The following is a 20,531-nucleotide window of genomic DNA, read 5'->3' on the forward strand; positions in this document are numbered from 1 at the left end:
AAAGCAAGAAATTTCCCTCTTAATGCAAGGAACTTGCTCTTCTGAGGAAATTGCTCAGCACTCTGGGAAAATACTTTTGAAGCCATCCAACAATACAGGATTTTTCATTACTGAAATCCAGACACTCTGTATTTCACAGGTTGGCTTCACTGGCATTCTGCTAACCCTGAATCAGTAAGATCTGACTTGGTAAATCTGCCAGTTACTTTGTTTTTCTTGTCTTTCTTTTTCTTTTCTTTTCTTTTTGTTGTTGTTGTGTTGGGATGAACCCCAGTGCTTCCCTCAAGCAAGGCATGTCATCTACCACTGAGCTACATTCCCAGCCCTCTTAATTTCCTCATTTACAAAACAAAAAGAGCCACCCAGTGGTCTGAGAGGCCACTTATATCTTCCATGAACCAATGAAACAAATCCAAGCAGCCAGGAAAATTCACCCTTGCTTTCAAGAGAAATCCCATGTAAATTCAGCATTGCCAACCTCACACTGATCTTATTTCTTTGGTCTCCTCTGAAAATAAATTACTTGTATGCTGGGGATGTAGATCAGTGGTAGAGTGCTTGCCTAAGATGTATGAAGTCCTGAGTTCAATCCCAGGCATTGCAGAAAAAAATATTTGAAACTTCATCCAAGCTTTTCAAACCCCAGGCCAATCATATGGCTATATTCTTGACAGATGACCTTGTTTTATACTTATGCAGGTACATCACTTCCTGCCACCAAATCTGTAAACTGCCCTTCCTTCTGTCCTCCTTTCTTTGCTTTATAATAAAGTTATGCCTCCTCCAATCAATACTTCTTTGTTTCTGCTGATCTCTTTTCCCAAAGCATTCCTCAATGGAACTCCCCAGTTCTTAGTGGGGCACAGTGATGGGTAAACGTACTATCACCTTAGCAGTGATCAAAACAAGGCACCATCCCTATATACTTAAAGTAAAACAAACAAACAAACAAAAATCGGTTTCATTGAAGAATGTTCTTGAAGAAGTGATTACATTTCTATTCTTAAGTAGTGTCACAAAAAGCCCAAGTATTCATACTAAATCCAGTTGCCTTGTGAAAAGACACTTGAGCTGCAAGATGAAGTTGCCAGTTTTTTATGGGATAGCAGTCTGTGTGTGTGTGTGTGTGTGTGTGTGTGTGTGTGTTAAATTTGAGGAGGGGGCTGGCTATGTTGCTCAAACTCCCAGACTCAAGTGATTCTCCTGCCTCAGCCTCTGTAGTAGTGGAGTATGGACAGCCATCTAGGACACTAATTTAAAATAAAATAATAACTGACAAACGTTCATTAGTCAGACTTTGTTACTTATTTTAACATGCATTCCTTTTAAGCAAACATATATTTTAAAAGCTTCTCTTTTTAAATTTCTAACATAATAAGCATCTGTACCTATTAATCACATAGACGCTCTCTAAAGTCCTCAATAATTTTTAGCAGTGACTGAAAAATTAAGCCACAGGCATTTTCTAAAACAAAAACAGTCCCTCAAAGTACCTGGCTGCCATCCTGCCTCTTTACAAGGCAACTTTAGAAGATGATAGTACCGGCATGGGCTCCATGCCCTGGACACTCTGTATATGCCTCCATTAGGGCCATCCTTGCCCCCGCGGCATGAAAATACAAAGGCTAGCCAATGTGCTCATGTGCCCTCCTCCCTAGATCTCCTGATTCCAACTCCTGTCCCTGCCCAGGCCCAAACACTGGGCATTTGGAAGGATCCCTCTCCCTGGCCACCTCACGTGGGCTTTGTATGACCTCCCACCTGGTCTCATCACCTCCCCCAGGTCCCCGACCTCACCATGGTGAGCTCTGCAGATGCCGCCCAAGTACTCTGGCTGACCTCAACTGTCGGAGTGTGCCCAACTACCCGCGGAGTGCGAGAGTCGTGATCATTAAACCGCCGCTGCCCACGTAGTCATTGGTTCAGAGCTCCTTAGGGCTGGCCGGGACCCCAGATCCCATTTCTGATTGGCTGTTGCTCAATTCTAAGTGATGGCGCTTTCTCACTGGATGGGGCTTTGGCGGGAATGTCGCAGAATAACCGATGACTTCTGTGGGTATGCTGCGTTCTGGATCATCCTCAGACCCTGAAGTTGGGGCAGCCTGGGCATAACCACTTTGGAGTACAGGACATCATGGTTCAAATAAGGCCCTCACTTGTGAATCTTTTTGTTTGTTTGTTTGGTGCTGGGGATTGAACAACTGAGCTGTATATCCAGCCCCCGGCTTGTGAATCCTAAACGAGAAGAGGATTACCAAGTACCTTGGACCCTTTCTTGGTTGCTCTATGACTTTTGGCCACCCTGCTCTTTATTCAGGATTTGCAAACAGGCCAAAGCCTCCCTGCAGTTACTACAGTCACCATGCCCCCTTCCCACCCTCTTCTGCTCCTTCTTGGTGCAGAGAATCCATTCCCAATGAGTGCCTATGAACTATTGGGCCGGGATTTGGACATCCCCCTCATTTATGTATTTTATCCATTTTTTTATATTGCATTGGTGAGGATTGAATCTAGTATATGCTAGGTAAGCCTTTAACCATTGAGCTATATCTGCAACCATTATTATTATTATTATTATTATTATTATTATTGAATTTTTAAAAAATTTGACACAAATGAGTCTGGCCTTGAGATTCTCTTGCCTTATCTCTGGAGTAGCTGCGAGTAGAATTACAGGCTTGAGCCACCATCCCCAGCTGAACACTTCTTTCTGAACACTTCTGAACCCGGAAGAGCTGGGTTAGGACCCATTCCTCGTTTTGGAGAACTTTGGAACCATCATCAGATTCTCCCCTTAAAGATTATCTCAATTTCCTTTAGAACCCAGTATGTGTGAACTTTGGATAAAAGTATGGGATGAAGAATCCGGGTGTACTTCCAGCTTATTACCAAAATGGAAACTACTGCTCTGGCATCTCCTGAGAAAATAATGGAACCAGACTTTGACTTTCCCTCTTTAGAGGAGATTCTGGTACCATCCTGTGCAATGGGACACACCAAACTAAGGAGTTCAGACTTCTGTGAGTACATGGGGAGCCTCTGAACTGTGGGATCAGTTGTGTGTTTAGAAAGATCATTTTGGTACAAAGAGGGTCACAGAGTGAGGTCTTCTGAGTCAGGGAAACCAGAAGACCATTGCCCTCCCTTTGCCTCTTTTGCCCAGGAGAGCACATATTTATGTATTAGTCATCTCTCAGCTATAATAGACTAGGTGACTGGAACAAAATAAATTTCTTTTTTTCACATTTATAGAGACTAGAAGGTCCAGAGTCTCTCTTCCTGTCTTTCAGACAGCCACCCTCTATGTCCTCACATTGTATTGTACAGCTACCTTCTTATCATGTCCTTATATTATGGCAAAAAGCCACATTATCATTATATCTACAAGAGAGGCATACAAACTCTATGGTCTGTTGACACTAACTATCATGTCCTCACCCTTGAAACCTTTTTTAACCATAATTCTTTCCTCATAAGATCTGTCTCTTGGGGCTGGGGATGTGGCTCAAGCGGTAGCGGGCTCGCCTGGCATGCGTGCGGCCCGGGTTCGATCCTCAGCACCACATACCAACAAAGATGTTGTGTCCGCCGAGAACTAAAAATAAAAAAATATTAAAAAAAAAAAAGAAAAAAAAAAAAGACCTGTCTCCAGGGGCTGGGGTTGTGGCTCAGCAATTGAGCGCTAGCCTAGCCCATATGAGGCCTTGGGTTTGATCCTCAGCACCACATAAAAACAAATAAAGGTATTGCATCCAACTACAACTAAAAAAAAACTATATTTAAAAAATATCTATCTTTATATATAGTCACATAGGGGAATAGGTCTTCATATAATTTTAGGGGGACACAATTCAATCCACTCTTCAGCACCCACTTTCCTCAGAGATCCAACAATATCATGCACAGAACTTAATTATAGTCTGTATTACTTTGTGTTTTTAAATATTTTTTTATTATAAAATAACACATTCGGAGTACATAGTGTAAATGGCCAAAAACTATAAATAAAAATAATCCATAAATCCACAATCTAGAGATACACATTATTAATATTTCTGTGGGTCTGTTTTCTTTTTTCCTGAGTATATACATTCATACATTTTTTAATAAAATTGGGATCAAACAATATTTTTCTAAGTGTTTTCTTGAGATATAATTGATATACTGTGCAATTCACTCATTTGAAGTGTATAGCTCTATGTTTTGTTCTTTTTTTAAAAAAAATTTGTTAGTTGTAGATAGACATGATACCTTTATTTATTTATTTTTTAATTTTTTTGTAGTTGTAGATGGACAGAATGCCTTTATTTTGTTTGTTATTTATTATTTATTCATTTTGTGGTCCTAAGGATGGAGCCCAATGCCTCACACATGCTAGGCAAGTGCTCTGCCACTGAGCTCTACCACAACCCCAGTCCACGTTATTGTTTGTTTTTGAGATGAGGCCTGACTATGTTGACCAGACTGGTCTCAAACTTCTGGGCTCAAGTGATCCTCTTGTTTCAGCCTTCCCAGAATTACAAGTACCCACCACTGGACTGGGCTTGATTCTACAACATCGTTGAGTTGCATAACATTATCATAGTCAGATTTAGAATGTTTTTATCATCCTTAAAAGAAACCCAAATCCAGTAACTTCCAACCCCTAATTCCCCCATCTCCCTAGTCCTAAACAACCTATACTCTGTTCCTCTGAAGATTTGCTTATTTTGGACATTTTATACAAACAGAATTATACAATCCAGGGTACTAGTGCATGCTGGTAATCTCAGTGACCCAGGAGGCTGATGCAAGAGGATCACAAGTTCAAAGCCAACCTCAGCAACTTAGTGAGACTCTCAATAACTTAGGGAGACTCTGTCTCCAAATCAAAAATACAAGGATTGGGGATATAGCTCAGTGGAAAAACACTTCTGATTCAATCCACTATATAAAAATAAACAAAATCACATATATATTCTTGACAATATATGTGACTTACTTTTTTCATTGAACAGGTTTTCAAGTTTCATCCCTGTAGCATGTATCAAATTTCTCCTTTTTTAGAAAGGAGCTTTGTTGAGATAATATTCACATACCATAAAATTCTGTCTTTCAAAGTACTGTATACAATTCAATTGCTTTTAGTATATTCATAGAATTGTACACTCATCACCAAAATCAATTTAAGAAAATTTTGTCATATAAATTTCATTTTTCTATTTTTTTAGCACTAGGGATTGAACACAGTCTCATACATTCTATGTAAGGACTTTACCACTGAACTACATACACAGTACTTTTTATGTATGGATGTGTGCGGTGCTGAGGATTGAACCCAAAGCCTCACACATTCTAGGCAAGTGCTCTGCCACTAAGCTACATCCCTAACTTTTAAAAAAAATTATTTTGAGGACTGGGGTTGTAGCTTGGTGATAGAGCGCTTGCCTAACGTGTGAGGCACTGGGTTCAATTCTCAGCACTGCATATAAATACATAAGTAAAATAAAGGCCTACCAACAACTAAAAAATTTATATTATAAAATGATTTTGAGATAGGATTTTGTAACTTGTCTAGGCTGGCCTCCAAATTGCAGTCCTCCTGTCTCAGCCTCCCAAGTAGCTAGGATTGCAGGTGAGACCACAGTTCTCTGCATAATTCTTTCTTGTTGCTGAATAACATTCCATTGTATGGATATGCCATATTGTATGTACCCATGGATAAGCATTCCAACTTTCTGGATATCATGAATAATGCTACAATGAACAATACCTGAAAAAGTTTTTCCATTGATATATTTCCCATTCTCTTAAGTATATACATAGAGAGGAATTATTGGTTCAGTTGGTAATTCTATGATTAAACTTTTGAGGAAATGCCAAAAACCATAGGAGTTTTTTACTTTGATGTACTTGCTTACATCATGTATATTTTCATGAATTCTTCAATGTTTTTGAGCATGGGGCTTTTAACATTTGCAGAGTTCCAAATCTTAATTAGTGGGCATTTAACTTATTTCCACTTTTCATTATTATAAACAGCATTTCAGTGAACATCTTCAGGCAACAATTTTTTTGTGCATCTCTGAATAGTTCTGTAGAACAATTACACAAACATTTGGATCAAAACGGACAATTTGATGACTCTCAGTGCATAATAACAATCGCCTTCCCAAAGGGCTGTGACAAGTTGCATTTTTGCAAGTAGTTTGGGAGTGCGATATGTACTCCTCACATTTTTTCTTCCAAGGTCACTAAAACAGGAACATGGAAGATGAACAGGGACATCTTTCACCCTGTGTCCACACCAATGTGTTACATGAATGAGTGATGGCAAAGGAAGGCCTAGATTATAGCAGGGTCCATGGAGCAGAGAGGAAGGTACAAGTGTCATGAGTCGAGTAGTCCACCAAGTGGAAACTGAAGTGACTAATTGGGAGATGAGGAAGCCATTTTCCAAAGTCATTTAGGAGCAGATGCTGGTGTGGGTGGTCTGAAGACTGGCAGCAACTCGTTCTTATAGTCCACTCTGGGAGCACCAGTCTTTATGCAAAGGCCTGGAAGAATCACCTTCACTGAGCTATTGAGGTCATCAAACTCTCTGTTCACCTGCATATCCTAAGGAGAAACCCATGATAAGACAGTGCATTCTTCCTTTCTGGGAACTTGGTTGTGTTTACTTGTACACAAGGTCTCCAAGAAGTTCCTCTGGGCAGTTTCTCTCCCATAGATGATGATCTCACACTCCCCAAAGTATTAAAATAGAAAAGGGAAGGGATTCAAGGGGGGGGGGCTTTTAAGGGCACGCTCTATTTCTCCATGTGGGGGGTTAGTTACATGGGTATATGCTGCTTGAGATCCACCTTAATCTTTAGGCACTCTTTAGCATGGGAAGAGGCCTGAGGAGAAGAGAACTAGCACACTAACTGAGACTTTCTCTGTGCAAGTCTTATCTACAGGGTCTATCATCTCATCCCATCTTTTTCACTTTAAAAATTTTAAATTTACTATCTTCAACACAGATGGAGTCCTTCTGTGATGCCAAGGCAGATCTTGAACTCCTGGGCTCAAGAGAGCCTCCTGCCTCAGACTCCTGAGTAACTGGGACTACAGATGCACACCACTACACCTAGTTCCTATCCTATGTACACAGTGCCCCTGGAAGGCAGGTATTAGCCCCATTTCACATAAAGAAAAGGCTGAGCTCTGGAAGCGAGTTTACTTCAATTACAAGAAGTCATAATCATTCCCCTCAGAGCTGAGGATAAAATCTGGGTTAGTCAGATTAGACTAATGGTAACAGTTAAAGACTAGAAAACAGAACATTAGAGCCTGGCTTGTGTGATGATTCTTTGGTTCAGAACCTTGTGCAAGATCCCACATTGATGAACTCAGGATTTGGTCCCAGGCATGAACTCATTGCAAAACCAGTGGTATTTCTGAAATATTAGAGATCTCTGCTAATGACCTATATTGTATTGAATAAATATGTAGTTTAACAGGCAAATGTATATATTATCCACCCCCCTTATTCTAGAACAATTAGATACAGTGTTGAAAAGCATTTTTAGAACTGAAGAAACATTTTTAAGTCAGGCTAATTTTCTGGCTTTGGAGTTGTAAGGACAATCTAGGAAGACTAGAACTGTGAAAATAGTTCTGGTATGACTGACTCAAGTGTGGATTAAATAATCTAGGTTAGAATGAGCATTGATTGGTAACCAGACTTTAAAACTTCCTATTCTGTCAGGCTGGATACATAGCTTCGTGGTAGAGTGTTTGCCGAGCATGTGTGAGGTCCTGAGTTCCATCCCCTACACCACATGTGCATGCACACCCCCCAACACACATACACAAAGTGATTCTGGAGTCTCTCCTTAATGATGAATTGACATAGAATAGAAAAGAGTGAAATTTCTTTCCCATACTAAAAAAGCAAAATTGGGCTGGGGTTGTGGCTTAGTCGCAGAGTGCTTGCCTAAAACATGTGAGGCACTGGGTTCTGTCCTCAGTACCACTTAAAAATAAACAAATAAAATAAAGGCAAACTATCCAACTAGAAAAAAAAGAAATAAAACAGGAAAAACATTAAAATGGCATTAAAAGTGGGTTCTAATTCCCTTGCCATCACACAAATGGATCTTCCAGCAGTGCAGTCCACCTGCAGGCAGTACTGGCTGGGATGGGGGAGGGAAGAAGGGTACCCTTGCCCAGTGCTGAACCTGCAGATCGAAACATCCATGCATATTAAGCATGGTGCCCCCAAATTCCACCTCTGCTCTTTCAGCCAAGGAAGAACAGAGTCGGGGCCCAATATCAGACCAGGCTACAGATGCCAGCCCAGAGTGGGAGCAGAGTTGCAGTAGTGTCATGACCTGCATTGAGACCTGGGTTGGAACTCTCACCTGCCACTGGTGTATCTGAGTAGGGCACTTTGTTTCTGTAATCCCCATTTCTTTCCTGTCAAATGGAGATGTAACAGGGTTGTTGGGAGGATCAGAAAATGGCTTAGAAAAAGCTCTTACAGAGAAATCTAGCAGTTCTAGTGCAGATGCTGGGTTGTCCCGGACAGACTTGAGGAGATGAGAGCAGCCTTCAGTTTGCATGGGATTCCTGGACACCTAAGAAAGACAACACAGAACTAAGAGGAGCTGAGTCCAGGTAGGCTGAGAGCAACCTGCAAGGGAATGAGGGCACTTCTTCTCATAGTGTGGGAAGGAAGGCCCCACTGCCTCAGCTCAACAGGTGTTTCTGTGTGACATATTGCCCTGGGTGAGGATATTGAGCTGGGCAAGAGAGGAATGGAGTGGATGCTGACAAGGCACCTATTCAGCTCCATGCTGGGAGACAAAACACACTGGATTCTTAAATAAGAGTTCAGTTGCTCAGGGAAGGTGAGGCAAAAGAAATGTAAAATTCAGTGTGGGAAGTTCAATGCAAGGGTGCATGCCAATACCACCTGAGAGGTCGTCATTGGAGAGTAAAACCCCAGAACCAAGCTTTACAGTTGTAGAGGATGAATAGGGACATTTCAGCAAGAACAACAAGAGCAAAAGCAAAGGTGGGAAATAGTATCCTCTGTGTGTGTCTGTGTGTGTGTGTGTGGGGGGTGGGTGCATGCAAATTCTGAAGAGCAATGAACTTGGAAGCAGGGTTCAGAAGAGTGCAGATCCCCATGATGTGCTATGATTGATGAGGTATAAAGCTTGGATTTATCACAAGTGAAAGGTTTAGCAGGAAGTGACAGGGGCATGTGTCATTTTAGAAAGATCATCAGGCAGCAGATGGGAAGGAAGGACAGAATTGGGAAAACTAACAGCTTAACAGAACCTGAGAAAGGGAGAAAAAGAAGAACCAACAGCCTGAGCACTCTGCTGGAGGGGATACTGGAGGGAAAGTGTGGGGAAGAGACATGGGTCAGGCTCTGGCCCCCATCTTCTGACTTGTTTTCTCCCACTGAGAGGCAACCCCTAGAAGGAGGTGAAGCATTCATGACGAACTCTCAAGAGTTCATTGTGATTAGGAGACTGTCAGTGCTGGAGAGGTGCATGTAAGCTTGGGAGAGAGGTCACAGTTTTTGAGGGGCAAGGAGTGGGAAAGCTAATGAGAGAAGACCTGGGAAGGCTGAAGATGGGGAGCAGAGCCAGATGCCAACCCTGTCCCCAGAGCTGGTGATACTGTTCCCTAGCACAAGCTATTGGTACAGCAGACCTCAGAGATTTTTCTTCACATTTGCCTGGCTCCCTCCCTTCTCCATCTTCCACTCTGAGCCCTGCTCAGTGGCTCTCTTTGCACCTGCAACTCTGAAGAAAGGCAACTCCCTTTAGACACACAGGCCTCAGGTAGGTCTGAGCAGTGGTAAACCAATCCACCTGCATTGATCCTGGGTTCCAGGACAGAAGAGAAAGAGCAGGGGAGATGAATGCCAAGTGAGGGGTTCTCTGGCAACTTTCCACAGAGGAACACCCCAAAAGGAAGAGGAGGAAAGTCAGCAAGGTGTTGTTGAGGACATAGTGCTGGGAGGGATAGGTAGACAGAAGAGGAGTGTGAATCTCAGCATGGGCCAGGCCAGAGGTGGGAGACTGAATGGCAAAAGGAAGTAGTTGCAAAAGTAATCCAGGAGGCCCCCCTCCCAGAGACGCCATCAAGGGTCTGGAGTCTGTGTACACTGCCACCCATCCAGTGGCCCTGGGTTTGGTGATGTCGTGGGGAGGCATCTGAATGGACAGGCACAGGGCAGGTCTGTGCTGAGGCTTCCCTCTTGAGGTTAGCACTCACAACAAGAATCCTCAGTGTCTGGTTGACCCGGAGGCCCAACCCCAGGTGCCGGGCTCCCATTGCAGAGATTCGGTTGTTGCTGAAAAAAAAAAAAAAACAAAAAACTTATGAGTCATAGTCAAGATAATAATCCTGTATCATAGTCAAGATACAGGATTAGTCTAGGTGTCCATCAGCAAGTGAGTGAATAAAGAAAATGTGGTACCTATACACCATGGAGGATTATTCAGCCATAAAGAAGAATGGCATCTTGTCATTAGCAGCATGGATGAAACTTAGAGAACATTATGTTAAGTGAAATAAGCCAGACACAGAAACACAAGGGTCACATGTTCTCTCTCATATATGGAAGCTAAAAAATATCAACCTGAAAATAGGTTAGTGACTACTAGAGTTTGGGAAGGGTTTGGAATTGGGGAGGTGGAAATAGAAAGGCTGGATTTGATCAGTGTGAGTATGGAAATATCACACAGAACACCATTACTTTGTACAATTAACTCTGACAAAAAAAGACTCATTCCTCTTGCTGCTTTCCAAAGAGCTGGGCAGGACTGATTGCCCCAGTGTCTCTTCTGGATCTTCTGTTGCATCCACCAGGTTTGACTTCTCATTTCAGCCCCCCATTCATGCCCAGGTCTTTCAGGCAACTCAGGGTGAAAAAGATGGGTATGATGCCGCCTCACGGGTGACTCTGTTTCCAGGGAGATCACCCAGCTAACAGGCCAGAGTGTCCCTCTTGTGGTGGAGACCAGCTGTCACTCCCTGGCCCTTTGAGCTCAGCAGGTGCCCCCACATGTTCTGCTCCATGCTACCTACCCATCACCATGACAACAACTATTGATAATCACCTATCTCCCTGTTCTCATCCTCTCTTCTCCTCCTACGAAACCAACTTTGGCTCAAGTGGTAGCACGCTCGCCTGGCACACGTGCAGCCCGGGTTCGATCCTCAGCACCACATACAAACAAAGATGTTGTGTCTGTCGAAAAACTAAAAAATAAATATTAAAACAATTCTCTCTCTCTCTCTCTCTCTCTTAAAAAAATAATATACCAACTTTGGACTTCAACTTGGGGCCGCCTTTTCTCAGGAGCCAGTCCCACTTCTGACTTTTCACATGTTGGCTCTGGCTGTGCCATGAATTTCAGCATTTCTTGTTGCTGCCTCCAGCCTTGGCTCTTCCCATGGAGAGGAAAGATGTGTTGGACTGAGTGAGACCTCTTGCCTGCAAGGTGCATCCCCTGGGAAGGGGCTCAGCCATAACAGCCTATAACTTAACTGACGTCTGTCTCTTTTTCCCCAGTGGGTTTGCCCCTACCCCATTCATTACCCGTTGAGGGCTGAGATGCCGCCTGGCCTGGAGGAAAAACTTCACTCAGAGCTGACCCCAAGCAACCATGCCTGTGGGGCCACCAGTCAGAGCCTGACTTTGCTCCCTCCAGAAGGGGATCCATTGAAAGACAGGGAAGTTCTCACAGGTCACCATCCTGTGCCAGGCCTTCTGAAGGTCATTCACACTTACATTTGGGTATCTCTAGCTACCTGCCTTCAGCGCAAGAATTAGGAGTCACAATGTATTAGTGATGATCTTGAAAGAGAAGGATGGAGCTGGATGTCTTAGGATTGTGGCCAAACCCCTTCCTAAGTAGACTGTCATAGGATCAGAAATGAAAATGAATATCCATGAGATCACAGTGCCCCTGGTCCCTGCGTGATACCCCTATACTTCTCACCTCATGTTGAGTTCCTCCAACACGTTGTTGGCCTTGAGGGCCTCACCCATTGCAGAAGCTCCAGAATCTCCAAAACCATTAAAAGAGATGTCTAGGACTTTCAGGAAGATATTTGCCTAGAACATAAAGAGTGAAGCTGGGACCCACATCTCATGGTGCAGAAAGCATGGGGGCCACATCCTCAGAGCCCAAGAGGCTTGAGGTGCATGATAGGGACAAAATGAAAAAGAGCAGAGATGAGGTAAAGTGCTGTACTTCCCCTCATTAGCTTTAGTTTGGAGGTGATGCTAATGGAGCTGAACAGTCCCAAGCACAACAGAGGAGGCTGGGACTGGTCCATGGTCTCTGGACCCCCAAAGACCAGGCAGTAGTGGGTCCCAAGACACAGTAATCTGATTTCCATGCATGTGGGAGGGGTTTTTGTTGTTGTTGTTAGAGACTTTGCCCAGGGTCACTTTACCAATGAGCCCCATCCCCAGCCCTTTTTATTTTTTATTTTGAGACAGGGTCTTGCTAAGTTTCTTAGTGCCTCTCTTTAAGGTGCTGAGGGTGGTTTTGAGCTTTGCATCCTCTTGCTGCAGTGTCCTGAGCCTCTGAAATTGCAGGTGTACACCACTACACCTTGCCATGTTGGATTTTCTTAATATCAGGGACCCTGAGACATAAAGCAGCCCCAAGGACCTCGGGTTCCAGCAAAGTTTTGCGGGATAAAATCTACCCAAGTGTCGGATGGGAAGAGATATTTTGGTGCTCTGAGAAGAAAAACCCTGACCTACCACCTTGCCTTAGAGGTCCTCCATAAAAGTAGTTGTTACAGGAACATCGAATATGCCTCGTGCCACTCTAGCATTGCTTGAGGCTCGACTCTCAATTTGTATGAACCTCAATATATAGGGGAGCAAGTGAGACGTTTGAGTCAGTGTACTGGCATTCAGGTTTGCAATGGTGTCTTTCAGGAAAACATCTATTTATGTTAATAGTAAGCATGTGGGGCTAGGGTTTTAGCTCAGTCACTGAGCACTTGTCTAGCACACGTGAGCCATTGGATTTTATACTCAGCACCATATAAAAAGAAACAAATTATGGCTGGGGTTGTGGTTCAGTGGTAGAGCACTTGCCTCACTTGCATGGGGCACTGGGTTCAATCTTCCATACCACATAATTAAATAAAACAAAGGTATTGTGACCATCTACAGCTAAACATTAAAAAATAAAAATAAACAAATTATGTAAAGGTATTGTATCCGTCTACAAGACTTGACAGATGTTCCCTACTAGCCAAGAGTTTGTACCTGGAGAAGGTACAAGACATTCAGCTCTGGACCCTTCAGTAAATGACCAGATAGTGGGCCCAGTGTACTGTAGTCATCAGATGGGGTGAGGAAAATAAAAGTTACCTAAAACAAACACCCTTTAAGTTCTCTTTAAAGTTTTAATTTTGCACTGAGGATGTGCAAAGCCCTGGGTTCCCCACACCCCCTAAAAATAAAGAATAAGAAAAAAGATCTAAGGTTCATATCTGATGATCTGCAAAGGAGAGGCCCCAGGAACTGACTGGATGGGTGTCTCATACCTCTAGTCCCCTGGCAAAAACTATGGCTCCTGGACCCCGGAGGTGATTCCAGCTTATGTTAAGCTCTGTTAGTCCTGTGTTTTCTGCCAAGGCTGGTCCAAGTGTCTCTCCTTTGGAACACCAAGATAGATCTTATTATTAACTCTGCTCATTCCTTTTTTAAAAATGATACTGTTGCCTGAATCTCTACTGGGCAGGAGGATCTAAGAGATGAGGTCAGGCTTGCCCTGCCCTCACAGAATCCACATTTTATAGGGGAGATACATATACAAATTAATGGGATGCAAGCTAATATAAACTAAAACAGGGAGGAATAGGAAGAGAGTGGTGGCCTTGATGGGGTCACAAAAGTGATTATAACTCTGAATCGAATATCCACCACTCATGTATTCAAGCATAATGTACAGTAGACACAGGAAAGAACAGAAGTGCAAAGACATTTGAGAAACACACTCAGGCATGGAGCTGGTTAAGGAAGCAGGTGCAATGTGGTAGATAGTAGGTGGTATTTGAGAGAGGCTCAGAAGCCTGTAATTCTATGTCAAAGACAGGGCTCAGGCTCTTCCCTATAGTAGCCAAGGAATCAGGGAAGGCTAAAAAGCATTTCAGCAAGATTCCTAGTGTCTGATGATAAACATCAGCAAAGACAGTGAGTGGTCAGGTGACCCATTGAATGGTGCTTGCTATAGGTAAGAGGTGACTGCTAGCACAGCCGTGATGGAGAGGAGGCCCAGGGAGATATTGAAAGGAAGTGACTGTGTATGGAGAAACTCAAAAGGGATATTTAGCATGTAGAACGAGAAGAACCCAAACCGATAGAATGCTTTCTATCTGTAGTACTTGGCCAGTCTGACCTGCTCCCAGTTCTCCAGAGCACCAGCTCTGACATGTCTCTTGGCCGTCCCCTATTTTGGAATCCCCTTCCTTACTTTTATAACAGCTCTAATATTTCTAATCTGGTTTTTCATAGACTCAGGAAGCCTGTACTGCCTGGTCAGATTGGTTTGGGCCTTTCTGGATCCCTGGAACACCAGAAAATCCCTCCATCCTTCCAGGCTCTAGCCACTAGATCTCTTTCTGTCTGATTGGTCTCTGTCACCAGTCTAGGAGTCCCTTGAAGATAAGAATCTGACTCCTCCCCATGAGCCCAGAGCCTATTACATGTCTTGTAAGGCTGGTTGAAGAAGTGCAGAGAGGAAAAATGAATGGATCATTAAGAGCACTCAGCCAGCTTTCTCTGCTAGCACATACAGTGGCAGACACTTTTAGCACCTTGGAGAGCTCCCTGTGCCAATGCACTGCCGCTCCAAGAGCCAGACTCAGCACCCAACTCCAGTTTTGATACCTCCAGGTTCTTAGATATGGATACTTCTTCCTTCCCCAGACACTTCCAGAGCTGAGAGGGGAGGGTGGTGGTCATCCACTTGATAGTAATCCCTTCTTTGCTGAATTACTGGTCAGTGAGAGGGTTCTTTCTTTTATACATCTGTAATAGCTAATGCTTGGTCTCCATCATCTACACAGCCATCCTGAGGTAGGTGGTGCCATCACCATGGATCAGGTGAGGAGACTAAGACCGAAACTCCTTCACCACTCAAGGAAATCAGCCATACCTTCAGGTCCCTATTTGGAGAAACAAAATGGCCTTTCCTTTCCCAGGCCCCATTCTACCTTCCTTGTGTACTTATTTGTATCTCCTTAGCTTCCAGCCCCTCCCTTCTAGCTGCCTCTCTGGTGCTTGACCTCTGCTATAGTTTGTATCTTAAGTGGCTCCCAAAGGTCCATATTTTAAAGGCTTGATCCCCACAATGGCACTACTGGAAAGTGACAGAGCCTTTAAGGGGTAGGGCCTAGTGGGATGTCTTAGGTCATTGGAGTGTATGTTCTTGAAGGGAATTTTGAGACCTAGGCCTCTTCCTCTTAGTCTTTTTGCTTTCTGGCCATAAATTGAGTAGTTTTGCTCTGCCATATGCCCCTACCATGATGTGCTGCCTCACGAGAGTCCAAACTAATGGGCCAATTCATCATGAACTGAAACCTCTAAAACTAAGCCAAAATAGGGCTGGGGATGTGGCTCAAGCTGTAGCACGCTTGCCTGGCATGCATGCAGCCCGGGTTCGATCCTCAGCACCACATACAAACAAAGATGTTGTGTCTGCCGAAAACTAAAATAATAAATATTAAAAAATACTCTCTCTCTCTCTCTTTAAAAAAATAAAACTAAGCCAAAATATATCTTTTATCTTTATAAATTAGTTATCTCAGGTATTTGTTATAGTAACAAAAAATTTACTAATATGGAACTAACCAGTTCCATCTAATTGTGATGGTCTGGAAAGACACCTATATTTTGTCAAAAATCTGAAATAAACTTCTCCTTTAATTTCACTGACTTCCCACAGTAAAATTTTCTTAGAAGGCAATCTGAGTGTCAGTTAAACTCCAGGGCTGATTCTCACAGGCCAACACTGGTGCTTGAGACAGATTATCAATTCCAAAACTTTCCAGATCAGTCAATTTTCTCCTGGGGAATTTATTAAAGTGGAAATACATGTGCATTCCTTTCAAAATATGATTCAAGAGGTCCAGGATCCCAGGTTATTCTTTTTATTTTCCTTTCTTTCGAGATGAGGGTATTACTATGTTGCTCAGGCTGTCCCCAAACTCCTGGGCTCAAGCAATCCTCATGATTATCCAGGACTACAAGAATGTGCCACTGCGCCCTGCTTCTAGGTGATTCTCTTGTGCATGCTAGGCAAACTTTCCACCACACCAAGCTATATCCCCAGCCTGCTTATAGATGATTCTTATAATTGGTTGGAACCTTTGGGAACAGGCACAGAAGTGTATATTCCTGGCAAACAGACTGCTCATGCAAAAGCCCTGGGGCATGAGAGAAAGAGATCAAGCAATCCACTTATGTTTTTCACAGTACCTCAAATAAAATTTTCACACGTTCAGCCATGACTTGCAGCCATTGACTCTTTATACCATAGCCTAGTCACTCTCCCCTGGAACACTAGTCTAGTCATATTGGTTATCTACCAGTTTGAGAAATAGGCCTGTATACTCACTGTTTCTTTATCTGAAATTCTTGCCCTCTGGTTTTGCCATGACCTCTTCGCAAACCTCATTTAGGTTTAAATATCACCTACTCAAAGAAGCCTCCCTGGCCATCCCTCTAAAGCAAGGAGTCCCCACTCTTTTCTTGTTTTAGATTGTTTCTTTTGGAGCACCAATAATTACTAAGAATTATCTTATTAATATGTGTTTCTTGAGGACAGGGCCTTTGTTTTGTTTACTTCTAGATCCCTAGCAGCCAAACCAGTGCTAAGTATACACAACAGTGGGTAATGAGATATTTGTGGAATGAGTTAAAGGCTGTGTGTACCTAGAGTGGACAAGGAGTGGGCCAAGGTATATAGAGAGAGCAGAACCAGACATGAATGCTCACTATGGTTCTTCCCCTATCATCAAAGGAAGATGAGGTGTAATGTCCCATGGTGGCTCAGACCAGGGATTACCTGCTTGGTCATTCAACTGGTTATAGCTGACATCCAGGGATTTCAGGCCTGTGTGGACCAGCAAGAGTTCAGCAAGGTACTGGGCTGCCTTCTCTTCCAGGCTATTTCCTGCCAGTTGTATCTTCTGCACAGCCTGGTTCACTTTGAGGGCAGCACAAAGAGCCTGGGCCCCTGCCACTCCAATCTGGTTCTCCGACAGATCCACATCTGGGGGCCAGCATCATTCTTCAGTCAGTGGGATCTGAAGTCAAGACCACCCTTATCCACCTTCCTACATCTCCCAAACCTCCATGCCTGAGGCAGAGGAAGAAACTTTGAGGTTGGACCATCCTAGAGTTTCAGCTCTGCCACCCATTGGCTAGGTCCCCTTGAGCCCCTGACCTCTCCCTCCTCGCCTATTTATAAACTTCTCTGCCAAAGGGTTAAAAGTCACCTACCTTGTGGTACTGTGGAGAATGTTGTTAGAGGAATAGCTACCACATTGTTAACTGGTCTCTGTTCTATTGCCAGGGACTGATGATACTAGCCCAGGTGGCCAGGAAAGGAGCTCTTTCATGGACCAGATACTCTGGTAACCACTTTATATACTCAGTTTTATTTAATACTCACCAAAACCCAATGGCTAAGTGGTATTGTTGGGGCCACTTCACAGGCTGGAAACAGGCTCAACAAGATTTAGTTGCTTGCCCAATCTGCCTGCAGAGCTGGCATATGGATCCAGCCTCAATGAATTCCTACCTTGCCCTCCTGCTTCTTTCACAGTCTGGTCTCTGCCTCTCTCCTCTACTCTGCATTCAGGCACTGGGAATCTACTCTATACTGGAGGGGGTGTGCTGGTCAGTGGAGGAGGGGAGTGAGTAGGGTAGACCTAGTCAGGAAAGAAATGGCATCCAGCATTGACTGCTCCACAGGCTGGATCCTCAGAGGGTTTAACTCCACCCTCATGTGCTGCATCCTATGTTAAGCAACCCCCCCCCATTAGCCACCAGTGGACCCCAAGTGAGGCCTGACTTTCCACATCACTGAGAAAAGTAAAGGAAAGAACTCAAGCCTGCCCACCTGCCCCAGGCTCAGCACCTACCACAGATGCTGCTGTTTTTGCTCAGGACATAGGCCAGGGCCTCTGCACCAGCCGCACAGAGCCCATTGTCCTGAAGATCCAGCCGCTTAATGTAGGGATTGGAGGTCAACATGGAAGCCAGAGCCCATGCCCCCTGGAACAGAGCAGAGAGTCCTGAGAGGTCAGGTTCTTCTCAGGGCTGAGGGCACCAAACACATCTAGCCATCTCTGGGCTCATGTTTCCAGGGCTCAGCCTGCTCAGTGCCCTCCAACCCAAAAGCCTTCACTTTCCCACATTCTGAAGGGACACCTTCTTCTCCCTCTAAGCTCCAATCAGATCTCACCCTCTGAAGTCTTCTCTGACCCTCCAGCAGGTTAGGAGCCTGTATGCTCCCCAACCTTCATGGCTGATGTGTCCTAGCCTCCATCTTTACCCAGATATAGGGGAAGGGATATACCTGGCAAAAAGGAGAGCTGAGGAGTGTGTGGGATGGTCTCAATGAGAGGCACTCCCATGGCTATTATCTCCTAGGTCCCCCCCCACCAAGCCTGACTCCAGAGTCCTACCACAGGTACCTGGGGTCCCAGACCACGGTGCCTCAGCTTCAATTCTGGGGCACACCCTTGGTTCAGAAAGTAGATGGTGGGCACAATGCTATAGGTCCGGCAAGACCCCAAGTGGAGGGCATCCCTGGTGGGTTCTCTAAGTCCATGTATGCCTGGAAGGAAACAAGGGAGGTAAATGTGGAGCCCTTCACTAGCACACCCACCTCCCTCCTTACCCTCCATTACTATCCTAGCTGTTTCCCTTCTAGAGGAATTTCTTCCTGTACTGGTGGGACTATTGTCCTCATATTTCAGATCTGTTGGCAGGATTTTGCATTTCTTTGTTCTGAAAACATGTTCTTGTTTTGTTTTGTTTCTGCAATGCTGGGGATAAAACCCAAGGCCTTATACATGACAGGCAAGCACTCTACCACTGAGTTACATCCCAAGCCCTGGAAGCATATTCTTAATGATGGACCTCCTAATGTCGCTCAGAAGGGTGGGCATGGCCTGAGAGACCACTGGCTGCCCTGAAATCACCCTACAAAACGATGAGCTCCCACTCAGTCTCAGCCCATTTCCCTCCACACCTGCCAAGAAGCCCCCAAGGTGAGAAGTCAGGCCTAGGCCCCTGCTTCAGAGCACCTTCTGTCTCCAGGTCAGAGTCTGAATCTGCTTCTGAATCCTTGTCGGCCTCCGGGACCCCTGCAAAACACCCAGCGGGTGCTATCGCCTCTTCCCTCTGATCTTCATTTTCCCCAGGCCTCTCACAAGGACCCTTCATGGTTACACCCATTTTGCAGAGGTCGGCTCTGAGGCAGGGGCAGTCTAGCGCCGCACCTAGAAAGTGAGCGGATTCTCAGCTACAGCGCAGCGCAGCACTGGGAATGTGGGCGGATCCTACGCCCTCGCTGGCCAATCGAATGTGGCATACAGACAACAGACTCTCCCCTCGGCTAATACAGGCGCGCTGCCACTAGCCTGTTGCCCGGGCAACCCGGTGTTTTGGTTGCTGCAGAAACGGCGACTGGCCTGCGCAGACCTTGAGTGGGCCCCTAGCCAGGATAGATAAAAGTACTCTCCACTGGCCTAGCGTAGGGCTGGGCACCTTGAAGGCGTTGTTTATTATTTATTTATTTAGGTAAAGGGGATTGAACTCAGGGGCACTAACACTGAGGCACATCCGCAGCCATATGTGTGTGTGTGTGTGTGTGTGTGTGTGTGTGTGTGTGTGTGTATTATAAAGATGGGGTCTCACTGAGATGTTAGTGCCTCGCTAAGCTGCTGAGACTGGCTTTGAACTCGTGATTCTCCTCAGGCTCCCAAGCCGCTGGGATTACAGGCGTGTGCCACCGGCCAGGCTTGTTCTTCATTCTTGCCACCCGATGAAATTCTAGCATCTCCTTTTTTCACCAAAAGGGAGTCATGCCTGACCCCAGAGCTTGTGCTTTAGTCACTGTACTTGGCGGTTGGGAGACAGCTGTATGGGAGGGCATGGGGAACCTGCAGAGCCCGGTTACCCTCCTCTCTGGAGCTAGACCACATTCTCAGTCTGTGGCTCTCAGTTCTCTCTCATGCTTTGGCTTTTTCTATGCTGTTCTCTCCACCCTACATCTTTTTTTAAAATTATTATTAGTTGATGATAGATCTTTCTTTCTTTTTTTCCTTCTTTCTTTCTATGGGGTGCTGAGAATTGAACCCAGTGCCTCACACATGCTAGGCAAGTGCTCTCCCACTTAGCCACAACCCCAGACCCTCCACCCTACATCTTTACCCAACTTTTCTTGCAGTGTTTCAAAATCTGCACATATCAGCTTAGAGGGATTTCTTCTTTTTTA

General features: G+C 44.6%; 1 protein-coding gene across 1 annotated transcript; it reads right to left on the reverse strand.

Annotated features, from left to right (window-relative positions):
- Window positions 1-6,441: 6,441 nt before the first annotated feature.
- Window positions 6,442-19,477, reverse strand: Lrrc74b (leucine rich repeat containing 74B). Its single transcript, XM_026401669.2, has 9 exons — window positions 19,339-19,477; window positions 18,724-18,866; window positions 18,169-18,301; window positions 17,088-17,294; window positions 13,564-13,673; window positions 11,991-12,106; window positions 10,258-10,336; window positions 8,505-8,600; window positions 6,442-6,597 (listed from the first exon to the last, which is right to left on the reverse strand). Exons 1-9 carry the CDS (start codon window positions 19,475-19,477, stop codon window positions 6,442-6,444), a joined length of 1,179 nt encoding a protein of 392 aa, XP_026257454.2.
- Between the last annotated feature and the right edge of the window lie 1,054 nt (window positions 19,478-20,531).

This window comes from Urocitellus parryii, chromosome 3, assembly GCF_045843805.1.
Source record: "Urocitellus parryii isolate mUroPar1 chromosome 3, mUroPar1.hap1, whole genome shotgun sequence".
Taxonomy (NCBI): Eukaryota; Metazoa; Chordata; class Mammalia; order Rodentia; family Sciuridae; genus Urocitellus; species Urocitellus parryii.